The sequence below is a fragment of the Fragaria vesca genome, linkage group LG2, assembly GCF_000184155.1.
Source record: "Fragaria vesca subsp. vesca linkage group LG2, FraVesHawaii_1.0, whole genome shotgun sequence".
In the NCBI taxonomy this organism is placed as follows: domain Eukaryota; kingdom Viridiplantae; phylum Streptophyta; class Magnoliopsida; order Rosales; family Rosaceae; genus Fragaria; species Fragaria vesca.
The window spans coordinates 20,359,979-20,371,944 of record NC_020492.1 but is presented as its reverse complement, the minus strand read 5'-3'; the positions used below and the strand labels follow the sequence as shown (position 1 = coordinate 20,371,944).

General features: G+C 38.3%; 4 protein-coding genes across 4 annotated transcripts; 2 read left to right on the top strand and 2 right to left on the bottom strand.

Annotated features, from left to right (window-relative positions):
• Nucleotides 1-547: 547 nt before the first annotated feature.
• On the bottom strand, nt 548-3,650 carry LOC101303475 (PITH domain-containing protein 1-like). The gene is made up of 9 exons (XM_004290973.1): nt 3,550-3,650; nt 3,009-3,089; nt 2,648-2,697; nt 1,950-2,027; nt 1,606-1,663; nt 1,470-1,519; nt 1,185-1,293; nt 1,040-1,101; nt 548-927 (listed from the first exon to the last, which is right to left on the bottom strand). The coding sequence occupies exons 1-9, from the start codon at nt 3,631-3,633 to the stop codon at nt 888-890; spliced, it is 612 nt and encodes a 203-aa protein (XP_004291021.1). The 5' UTR covers nt 3,634-3,650; the 3' UTR covers nt 548-887.
• Nucleotides 3,651-3,790: 140 nt separating this feature from the next.
• Nucleotides 3,791-5,448, top strand: LOC101303183. Its single transcript, XM_004290972.1, has 3 exons — nt 3,791-4,090; nt 4,612-4,770; nt 4,921-5,448. The coding sequence occupies exons 1-3, from the start codon at nt 3,833-3,835 to the stop codon at nt 5,272-5,274; spliced, it is 771 nt and encodes a 256-aa protein (XP_004291020.1). The 5' UTR covers nt 3,791-3,832; the 3' UTR covers nt 5,275-5,448.
• A 1,441-nt stretch (nt 5,449-6,889) lies between these two features.
• LOC101302895 (probable protein phosphatase 2C 72-like) lies at nt 6,890-8,358 on the top strand. The gene is made up of 4 exons (XM_004290971.1): nt 6,890-7,112; nt 7,227-7,556; nt 7,638-7,752; nt 7,835-8,358. Exons 1-4 carry the CDS (start codon nt 6,945-6,947, stop codon nt 8,230-8,232), a joined length of 1,011 nt encoding a protein of 336 aa, XP_004291019.1. The 5' UTR covers nt 6,890-6,944; the 3' UTR covers nt 8,233-8,358.
• Nucleotides 8,359-8,706: 348 nt separating this feature from the next.
• Nucleotides 8,707-11,701, bottom strand: LOC101302612. Its single transcript, XM_004290970.1, has 5 exons — nt 11,530-11,701; nt 11,065-11,353; nt 10,856-10,961; nt 9,434-9,577; nt 8,707-9,219 (listed from the first exon to the last, which is right to left on the bottom strand). Exons 2-5 carry the CDS (start codon nt 11,325-11,327, stop codon nt 8,941-8,943), a joined length of 792 nt encoding a protein of 263 aa, XP_004291018.1. The 5' UTR covers nt 11,328-11,353; nt 11,530-11,701; the 3' UTR covers nt 8,707-8,940.
• Nucleotides 11,702-11,966: the final 265 nt, after the last annotated feature.

The following is an 11,966-nucleotide window of genomic DNA, read 5'->3' as shown; positions in this document are numbered from 1 at the left end:
TCTATTCAATTATTGATCACCTCGGTTTGATCGCTGTTCCTCAGTCTCTCTACTCTCTGTTTCCTCCTGGTACTCATACTTCCTATCTTCATCTTCAAATTTCCCAACTCCTATCTCTTAATTGGCTTTGTTTATACACTCAAACTCTCTTGTTCTATTCCCTAAAGGTATTCTTTTGATTTTCTATAATTTTATACATAAATTGAATATACACACAATAAATTTAACAACTTGTTCCTTGTATTGGTTTGTAAATTTAGAAACAAAGGAAAGGAGCTTGGAGGTTTGAAAGCAATTGAGGCTGGGGCTTCAAAATGGAATCAATGTTCTTTCAAGTTTTTCTTTTTCTCAACACAAAGGGCCCTAATTTTTTTCTCGCACCGGGTCCTTCAAAACATTGGACCGGCCCTGCAATCTTACTAGTAGATCTTCTATTACTAGTACTCTAGTAGATCTTCTATTGATGATGTGTGTTTAGAGGAGACTATGATTCAAGACGCTCTCTTAAAGGATCAATGCACGACGAACACTTCGGATCAAAGTAAAATCACGGTAACAATGATTTTTTTGCTATAGATGTAAGTTTCTCATTAGGCATCAGTGACCAATGCCGGCCATGACACTAGTTGAGTAATACATATTCGGACACTAGATTGTACAAGCCTTAACAAAACCAACATCTTCCGATTCATTGCTTGTAGATTAGACTACAAACCAACCATAAAAAGAAACTACGAAACGCTTCCACGAAAACATGGAGCGCCACCGATTGAGGTATTTTCCGGTGTTTCTATTCTCACTATACAAGAAGCACTGAAGGTCACATTAATTGATAATGCACCTATTCATTTCCCACCTCCAGCCTTAGAACTGCCAGCATGACTGTCTCATTCCACATGTGAAAGACCCCCACCTTCAGCCTTTGTCCTGCAAACAACCACAATTGATAAGCAACACTGCAGGCATACATTACATGAGTTGCTTTCAACACTGCTACACTGGGATGTTTTACTATTCCAATGGGATAGAGAAAACTTACTTGTGATCAGAAGGATTTGGCCTCAGTTCATAAACAATGGTAGCAACAATGTCCCTCTTCAACTGTTCATCATATCAAGGACATCAATTATTTGTAGAAACAGCAGAAGTAAAGCAGCAAGATCTAGTATAACGTTTGAAATTACCTGTGTAGCTTCGCCTTTAAAGCCAATATACTCAATCTTGGTTGTATCACCACCAAAACTATCAGGGAAATGCAGTGTGATATTGCCCACATTTTGAAATTTGGAATATCTGATTGTAGGATGAAAAAAAAAAAATCAGAAAAAAAAAAATGAGAGTAGAAATGACTACTTAAACTAACTGCTGTCAATTTGAAATAGAATAAGATTACCACTTATAAAGATTTCACCTACTCAAACACTATGCAACATGTATGAAGTAGTATGAAGGGTAGGGAATATATGTACCTTGTCTGGTACTCCAACACTCCTTGGAAATTTTCAACCAAATCCCACTCCTTCAAACAACAAGAACACATGTTTTAGAAATAAAATGGTGAATTCGTCAACTAACTCTCCCACAGGTTTAAAACGAAAGCATTACCTGAATGGCTTGCATTCCTTGAGCATCTGAAAAGTCAATGCCTTCTCGGTTAATGAACCTAGAGTAAGAAACAATGTCGTGTTATTACATTTGATATGAAGTGAAACTGACAAAGAATTCCAGAGCTGAATAAAAGTTGTCAACTGGAAAACATGAAGTGCATGCCAGAAAGGACAAGTTTGAAATTAGTGCATCAATGTAGTGACAGATATTACATACTGATAAGCAGATGACCCATGAGTTCCATAAATTAATCATTATTGATTTCCTCGATCTTCTTGCCTCAATGTCTAATTACACCGATATATATGAAAGCCATAGAAGATATTAAAGTTTGAACTTACGCCCTCATCTTGGAAGGACTTGTTCCGTCAACACCACCAACAATCGATATGCTCTTGATCTTCACATCTGATGTGAATCTATCAGAAACAAAAATATATCAACTCAGTTCAAATCCAAAGTACCAGCACAAGAGAAGACGTTTATCTTATATATTGGTCCCAAATTATAGATCATAAGCACATCTCTCAAGATGCCAGCCAACATACAGTTAAACTATAGATATGTTAAACATCAAATATAACAAAAAGCAACTCAATCAGCATTATCTAAACTCAGTGAGGTTCATAGAATAAACTATGAAACAACGGGATCATTGATAATGATACTAAGGTTATGGTTTAGGTGTCAAGTGTTAAGTGTTATGTTTTAGGTGAACCTCGAGATGCTACTAAGGTTGGACATATCTTAAAGAACTACTGAAATCAAACATATGTTCCCACTGATGTAAATGAATAAACTAAGGCAATAAATCTACTATAGCCTAAATTTGGGAATGGAATCTTCAAGTGCGCAATCCCAAGAAACCCAGCTAGCGAGCCTTTCTTATTCCTATTACTACCTTAACTTAGACTGAGGAATAAGAATAGGAAAAACCTCCAAGCCCCTATAAAGTAAGATATTTCAATGTAAAATTTTGCATTCCTTGTTTAAGTGCATATTATGGACAACTCATGTTGTGAAATTGTACACCACTTACGGAATGAAAATAAGTAACTCAGGATCACCCTCATTGCTCTCCAAATGTCCCTGTTCAGATAAGGAAAATGAAATAAGGTTTCAAAAGCATGACTGAAACATAAACTACAATAAAAAAATTGGGTTAACTTGAACTGAATCTCAATCAAAACCTGTGTGCTGCACTTATCAGTCTTAGATAGTGCCGAGTTGCCGACACATTGTTTGTCAAAAATGTTATTCTCTTACAGGGTTTGGACTATTACTTCAACAGTGAAGTGTATGATTAATGATATATATGTTCACTCAAAGGAAACTGTTGAACAGACCCACACTTCAAATCAAGAAGATAAAACAGAAAAGTGAAAGAAAGGAAGCATTACCCCAGATGAATTCAGACGCTCCTCCCAAGCTTTGAACACAGACTTGACACTGCCCGGAACTGACTCATTTAAAGCAGAAACCTAAAAACAGAACATGGCATTCGCTCAATATATAATAAAGGATCACAAGACATTTCAATGGAAGTCCGATATACATAGTTGGAAGCATAGCAAAATATCAGTCAACCCCTTCTCACTCAACCCACATCAACAATCATCAATTCCTCCTCCTATAGCAAACCCACAACCAAAGCGCCGAAACCACAATCCACCAACAGTCATCCACAAACAACACAAAAATTTAAGACCTTTAAAATGCAAGAACAAACCAAACCTTCCCATCTCTCCCTTCTCCTTCACAAAAGCTAAATGCGTCTGAAAATCAACATCTCAGCTCAAGGGTTTATGTGGGTCACTAATTTTCATACGGGCACTCTCAGAAAAACCCAACAAGATCAAAACTTTAGTCAAGTAAACAACGAAACCAACTAGCAGAACAAACAAAGCAAGAACAAGATCCAAAATAACAAAAAGATTGAACCTTTGGGAGGTCTATATGCTTGTAGAGAGACCAATCAGAGGAGCAATCATGTTCTTCGCAGCTATGGTCATGCAAGCAAGCCATCTCCAATTTTCACAAACAAAAACAAAATGGAAACCCAGAATCCTTTTACACTCTCCACTACTCCACCGTTAAAAGACCGAAATGCCCCCAATTGAAACGCAGCGTCTAGTAAAATGTCTTCTTTGGTTAAATCTGGAAGCAAAGCTGGGAGCTTTGTAAAGAGAGAGAGAGAGAGAGAGAGAGAGAGAGAGAGAGAGAGATGGAGGGAGGAGAGAGGGTGGGATCGGGTGGGACGAGGTACACGCTGAGGCCGGAAAGAATAAGCAACGAGGACATACTGTTCTGTGTGGATGTCGACCCGGAGTGTATGTCGGAGATGCGACCCGGCCCAAATGGCCGGGCCCTGACCCGATTGGAGTCCGTCAAGCAAGCCATCCTTCTCTTCATAAACGCCAAGCTCACCATCAATCCCGAACACCGGTTCGCCTTCTCTGTTCTGTCAAAGTCCGCGTCTTGGGTCAGTCTCTATTTAATTGGTTTCAGTTTTTGGGGTTCTATTTGATACTGGTAAGATTCAATTTCAATTGATTAGAAGTAGTACATGATCACAAACTATGAAAGTTTGTTCCTTTAGTTGAGCTGTGGATAAGTTAGTGAAGCTTTTTACTCACTGTAAAAAAATGTTGGGACCTTGATTTGATCACATATTTGATCAGCCTAGCAATGTAGTTGACTTTGGTGTGATGCAACTACTTTGCATGCATTTGGTTGCTTGGAGATCATGTGATGCAAGCCTAATGAATTCGAACTTGTAAATTGGCTGCTGTGATGTTGAAATGTACTTGTTTTGTGGAGTACTGCTGCACTAGGAATAGTTTATATACCGTGTTGGCTAATCAGACTCCGAAATATGAATATGAGAGCAATTTGAATGATGCTCTGTAGGTTGTGTTTATCACTTAGTTGTCCCTTTTTGTGTGATGATTTGGTTTTAGCTTTATAGATTGGTTTGAAACTTATAAGTTTTCCTCTTTGTAGATACGGAAAGAGTTTAATAGTGATGTTGAGTCTGCTAAGGCTGCATTTCGAGCGATGTATGCCACTTCATCAACTGGGCATGCAGATCTTACCACTCTATTTCGAATGGCGGCTCATGAAGCAAAGAAATCCCGGGCGCAGAAGAGAATATTGAGGGTGGTGAGTCGTTGAGTTTTATGTTTTACATGTCTTCATGGAAGTGTATACCTCGATGAAAATTTGGAAACTACCAAATGACAACCATTGTCTTGTTGTTTCCATACATTTGAGATTATTATGTGATGTTTGGATCCTGACATACCCCCTCAGATTCTTATCTACTGCAGATCATCGCTGCAACCACAACATCAGTGGCCTGTTAATCAGAAAATCTTCACTATGGATGTGCTTTACCTTCATGACAAGCCTGGACCCGACAACTGCCCCCAGCTGGTGTATGACAAACTTGTGGAAGCCCTCGAACATGTTACTGAATTTGAGGGCTACATCTTGGAGAGCGGTCAAGGGTTATCACGAACCCTCTTCCGTCACATGTCTATGCTGCTGTCACACCCTCAGCAGCGTTGCTCACAAGATTACTTGGACATACCTAGGTCTATCGCAAAAAGGTTGCCAGCAGACTCAACACCCAGTGACGATAGTATATCTGTATCCAGCCAATGAGAACATCAGCAATTAAGTTTCTGAGGTCTTGTGGCTTTCTAAATTATTAAGTCTTATATGTCTGTAGTTGCACTGAAGTTAAATTTGGAATATCTTGTATGTACAAATTGTGAATCCTCGTGTTTAGACAATTTGAATAAATTTTTATTATCAGTCTCAATGTTTATTCAAGCATTTCTATCTAGTGTGCTCTGAGATTCTAGATCACCTTGTAGAATTACAGTTATAACTCTACTGTTACTGTTATAAGTTTATAACTTAGTTCAAGTCTTTACCAAGTTATGAGATTCTCACAATAACAACCTAAAATGGGGTTTAGTGGTGGTCTGGTGGAATAAATTCTTGAGGATTTGTCCTTTTATATTTGGTCTGAAACTTGAGGATGAGTTTCAGCTACTAATGAAACTATTAAATTCTTGATATGCAGCTACATAATAATAATCAAAGGCTATTTTGGAATGCTATTTTCTACTCTCAACTTGTGATATTTGTTCAAATGGAAGCCCTTATCATTTTTGTAATGCAACTAGAATGCAATATTGAAAAGGAAGACACTTGATGACAGTATACAGATTAGATAATGGTTCATTTGCATATTGATAAGAAGTTAGAAGATCCAAACAGCAAGCAAGGCCTGCCCTTTGGAGTGTGGCTAAAGTTTTTTCCCATATAAAGAAATCCGTTGATGACTATTTGCCACCTCCCATGCCTATGGAGTCAACAAATTGGATATCCACAGCAAAAGAAAAAGAGAGAGAGATGGAAGTCAATATACTGGTTTTGCAAAATGAACTGCAGAATCCCAGAAATTGGAATAGGAATCCAAATTCATCATCCATGTATGAACCAAGTAGAAGTCAACTATAATTGGATGGATCACAATCACCCAATTGTCAATTATTGTCTCTAGAGTTTTCTATGATTAGTTTCATTTTGATAATAAGCTCTTCAGCTCAACAAAGCTCAAAGAACTCTGCCGGCATGAGGTATTACGTGGGTCCTTTTCCACTTGTGCATCTTGAACAATTATAAAGTATATATCATAATTCCTATTTGATATAATTTCATACAAAATTATTTCTCTTATTGTCCTCTTTGTAAAGTTTGACCCCCAACTGTCCTGATGTCCTCTTCTCAAAAAACAAAAACACAAAAAAAAACTGTCTTGATCTTCCTTTCATGAAGTTTGAGGGACTCTAGAGACATCTCTAAAGTGTATCAATTTGGTCAAGAGTGAACTGATCATTCTCTTCTTTTTGCTGCTGTTGGTGAGCAAAACAAGGTAAACTTTGCTTCTGTGATCTCCTTCTCCCACTTCCCTAACATGGTTTTGTGCCTTGTGAGTCACTCATTGAGAAAAAGACCAAGTAAAAGTGAAGTAAAACCGTAAAACCCATGATGACAAGTAATGCAAAAGTCTACAAGACTAATTTAGTAATCCAAGTGATGTATGAACAAGCAACCATTAAGATATAGTTAATAGTTATTCTTGAATCTCCTTTCAGCTCTCTGATGAGACGCTTTAAATATGCTCCAATCATAATACAGCAATTATTGTTTTGCTAACATGCCCCATATTCTGTTCCTTTATATTCCATGATGAAAGAGTCGACTTGAATGATATTTAGAGTAGCTGGAAGCAAGGAGAAAACCCCACATTTCCAGTTGTAATGGGAATCTGCATATCCTGCTCAGCTTCTCAAAAGATTCAAGATGGCAATGAAAATGCAATGTTCTTTGGAAAGAACAGTAGTTTCTTTGGGGATCAGAGCCTTGGTTCTCTTTATTCTAGGGCAGGAAGCAAAGGACTAAACCAAGACAGTGCCATTCTTTACCAGGTTTGTTTTTGTTGTTGTTGATCAAAGCATGATCTGTTCATTGTTTGAATTCTGATATGACTACTTTCATGTATGTTGACTATAACTAATATCTTTCTTTTGTCATTTCATTAGGGCTATGGAGTTGGAGGTGCATCTTTCTGTGGAGTTTTTGATGGGCATGGAAAGAATGGTCATGTAGTGAGTGAGATGGTGAAAAATCGCCTACCAGCACTACTACAAAGCCAAATGGAAGCTCTTGAACAAGTTACTCTAGTAACAAAATCAGATGGTGAACAAAATTGCAACAACGAAACAGATGCTGAAGCAGAACCAAGCAAGAACTTTGCTAAGTGGGAAGCGGCACTTGTTAATGCCTTCAGAGTAATGGACAAGGAGATTAAGCTACAACAAGATTTGGACTGCTCTTCTAGTGGAAGCACTGCTGTTGTTGTTATAAGACAGGTAAAAAGAAAGAAAACTATGACAACCAAATTGCTATTCCTTCTTATTTTTTCTTGGGATTTAATTTTATGAATCAAACAGGGTGAGGACCTTTTTATAGCTAATCTGGGTGACTCAAGAGCCGTCCTGGGAACAATGACTGAGAATGGAATTGAAGGCATTCAATTAACCACTGATCTAAAGCCTGGTTTACCAAGTAAGAAGTTAATCCTACCTACCTTGGTTTACTCCTTGAACGTTTTAGGTAGTTATGTGACTAATTATCCCTTTTAATGCAGGTGAAACTGAACGAATAACAGCATGCAACGGTCGAGTGTTTGCACTGAAGAACGAAAAACACATCCAGAGAGTGTGGTTGCCCCATGAGCTCCTTCCAGGTCTAGCCATGTCGCGAGCTTTTGGGGACTTTGTACTCAAAGATTATGGCATCATTGCCATCCCTGATGTCTCCCATCGTCGCCTGACCTCCAAAGATCAGTTCATTGTTCTTGCTACTGATGGGATATGGGATGTGCTTAGTAACAATGAAGTTGCATCTATTGTGTGGGAAGCCAAAAGTGCAGAGGCAGCTGCTAGGAGAGTGACTGAAACAGCTATAGCCACATGGAGCACGAAGTACCCAACTACTAAGATAGACGACTGCACCGTGGTGTGCCTGTTTTTCAGTTCATTGTGACGCCTGTATAGATTTTGAAGCAGTACGTTGGCCTATCTCTTTTCGAGTTGAGAAAGCCATTTGATCTGTTCGATCTATATACTGTAACTCATACACACATTTTCAATACAACACTACAACTGTAGTTTTGGTAAGACAACCTCAGAAGTTCTTGTTGTACAAGCAATTTCTATTTGCTCAAACGGGAAATTATTATTTGATGTTCCATTTTAATCTCGTGTTTTATCTTTATTTCTGATTGGTGTATTTAATTATTATTTTTTTTTCTACCCCGTACTGGTCTCCATATGAATCTGAGTTATATGATTAGCCAGGTACAACACTTAGCAGTGCCACGTGATGCTCCAGACACAGTGAATAATTACTCTGCTCCAAGTGTGGTCAATAAACCATCAAAATGCTCAGATGCTAAGATGACAAAATATGTACCTTTAAAGTTTTGAATGATTTAGAACCTAATCCGCAAGAATCCGATGAACTTCTGTACTGTACATTTCCCACATGGAGAATCAATTGAAATAAGAACCAACCATAGGGGCAAAAGCACTTATAGATTCATAGGAAAATCTCTTTAAACACAAGTTCATAGTGCCGGTATATTCCACTCTCTAACTATGGTAAAAACAAATAAATGACTCCGTCTGTGAGTAAAGTCAATGCCAACCCTCTGACCAACCATTCAGGAACAGAAAAATATAATCTTCGCAATCAAATTGCATCATCTTTGGGTTTCCCTGCTAGCAGGTCATCATCATATGACACAGGTACCCTCAGCCTATCATGAACAGAAACATGTTTTCTTCGGGGATTTGAAGGATTGTCTTGAGTCTGCATTTCAGGAATTTCAGTCATTTCAGATACATGTTGCAAATCATTCAAAAATTTGGCTGGAGTTCCATCCTCTGATGAAGTGGCAAATACTTGGGATGGTTCTTCTTTACTTTGGCTTGTTGGTGATTGTATATTATATGGTCGCTTGAATTGCTTCTGCAGAAGGATAGAAAAGATAAAGAGTGATTACAAAGAAGACTACGATTGGGCAATAATAACATGAACATCATTACATAAACCAATTCCCTAAATGAAATACAGCATGCAAAAGACAAGTAAAAGCAGATTACGGCACAGCTCAAATTAGACAACAACTATAAGGCCAATTACGTTTCCTTCAAAAAAAAAAAATAAAAGGTTCAGAACACACCTCAAATTCCCTTGCTTTCTTCATGATCTCTTTATAGGCCTTTGGCTCTCGTGCTTTGATAATATTCCACAGCAGACCACCACCTGTCCGCAAACGTCTGCCATTAGCAGTCATCTGACCTCCACATGCCTGGATTGCATTCACCTGAGATGTTCCTAGCTAATAGTAAGTAACTATTCTCTAAATCCCCTCGGGACTACAAGTAACAAATAAACTCATACAATATACATATAAACACCTCAAACAAGCACATAACAAAATTCAGACATTAATCAAAGAGATAGTTGATGGAAGGCCATATAAATATCACAGAATTTTCTATCAACAATTCAACATCCTGGAATAGAGCTTATGGTAATCCAAAATGCCCAGAGTTTTGTATTTGAAACAAGAATGAGTATTTTCTTCACTATTTGTGTCTATTAAGTATTAACTAACAGTGTTAAGATGGATCTACTTGGCTAATGAAACTCCTAGACAAAAAGTACTAACCTACATGAGTATCACATGATCAAGTGTTTCAGCCAGAGACATGAAAGCTCAAAGCACAGTATTGGAAGGAGCTTAATAGCTTCTACAAGAGAAATCTGCAACGGTAGGGTTGCCAAATACAGTGGATGAGAAATGTCAGCTCTAGTTGATTCGAACTATTTTACCCGGAATCTCACTATCACTTGAAAAAGGTAAGTCGAATCATTCAAGTTCACTCCCATGAAGGATACCCCAGCTTCCCTTAAAGCTATACAGTGAAAGTGGACTAGAAAACAGACAGATGGCTTGAGATAAAGACAACCTTAAGTGTAAGCACAACAAATTATTTCCGATCCCAATAACAGAAGTGTTCAAGAAGTTACAGAATTGAATTAAGAGCGCTCTAGAATTAGTATGGACAATGCTAGAAGTGGGATGTTAGACTAGGGGCAAGGCTAGATCATCTTAAAGCTACAAGGTGAAGGGGACTATAGAGGAGACAGATGTCTCAGTGGGTAAAGGCAACCTTAAGAGGTAACCATATAGCACATCCAGGAGCATAACTCATTAACCTGATAACAGGATTCCCATTAGCGAAAAAAAAAAGAAAAAAAAAACCAAGAGTTGTCAAGAAGGTATAGAATAGAATTGATCGACATACATTATAGATGATCTTCAATTGAGAAAATCACTGATAGCCCAGCTCAAAGGTATTGAGTGCAAAGTGCATCATAACAATAGCAGCAAGGTCGGATCATCTCAAATAAGGCACACATTAATGAAGATAAACATGTACCATATTTTACGACCAGTTGCCTAATGATATCTGTCAAGGAGGAAGATCATTACAATACAAACAGTATAAAAGAAAACAATCCAGAGTTGTATAATTTACTTTCTCGTCTTTTTCCACAAAAAAGTTTTATAGTAAGCATCAGTTATATAAATTACCTCTTTGATGAGATCACACAATGCAGCAACACCAAGACAAGCAACAGCAGTGTATACCAAATACGACTTATGCTCTTTCAAATTTCTACACGTCTCCGAAACAAACCTGGCAAAAAGGGAAAACAAAAGAATGTCAGAAACCACAATAGAGCTCCGAAATCCTTTCCAAAACATAATTATTTTCATTCACAATAAGGGCAGCACATAACCTGTCTAAGTCAAATGCATTAGTCCTCGGGCCGCCGCTGTTCTTTCTCCTGTTTCTCCTCTTCTTCCTCTTATTCTTGCTACCTTTGCTCTGATGCTCTTGATTTGCTCCACTGTCATTCCCACCACTCCCCTGTACCGAGCCGTTTGGTGATTCATGCACCACAAACTCCCCTTCTTCGACATCGAGCATTTCGACATCCTCACCATCATCCTCAAAGTTATCATCATATATTGAATCTAATATGCTATCTTCTCCTTCCATATAAACTTTCAAAATACCTACACAAACTAAAACCATAATTCTACGATGAGTCTAACAAAACCCTAATTCGAATCGAAATTCTGATTGAAAGTTCAAAACCCTAAGTAATGAAGACAGAGTAAATAACGTTATGAATGGCAAGAGGAAAAGAAGAGTCCGCAAAGTTATGGAATTCGTTATGGGACAGAGATTGAAACCTTACCAATGCAGAGAGGGAGTGATGGCGATTCTGAGAAGAGATTTCAGTGATTCCGGAGCACTGATTAACGATGGTGTTTGGGGTTTTGGAGTGACTGCGTTTCGTTGGCGTGGTTTTCTTTTATGGTCGAAAAAGCCTTCAAGGGGTGTGGCGGTAATCTTAGACTGAGGTCAGTTCGGCTGCCTTCAAGGGGTGTGGCGTGTTTTGATAGTCGGCCGTGGTGACAGTGAAGCCCAATTTATTAAGCCCAATGTCAAGTCCATTAGAATATGTGGCCTGGGATTCAAGGTAACCGTAATTGGTGTACAACTAGAGAAACTATAAACTAAGAAAAAATAATTGATGTACACTTACAATATGTTTGGCACCCCGGATTAGAGGGGAGTGGACGAGATTGGGTCTTATAACAAGACCGACCAAACCCGTGTTTGGCGATAACA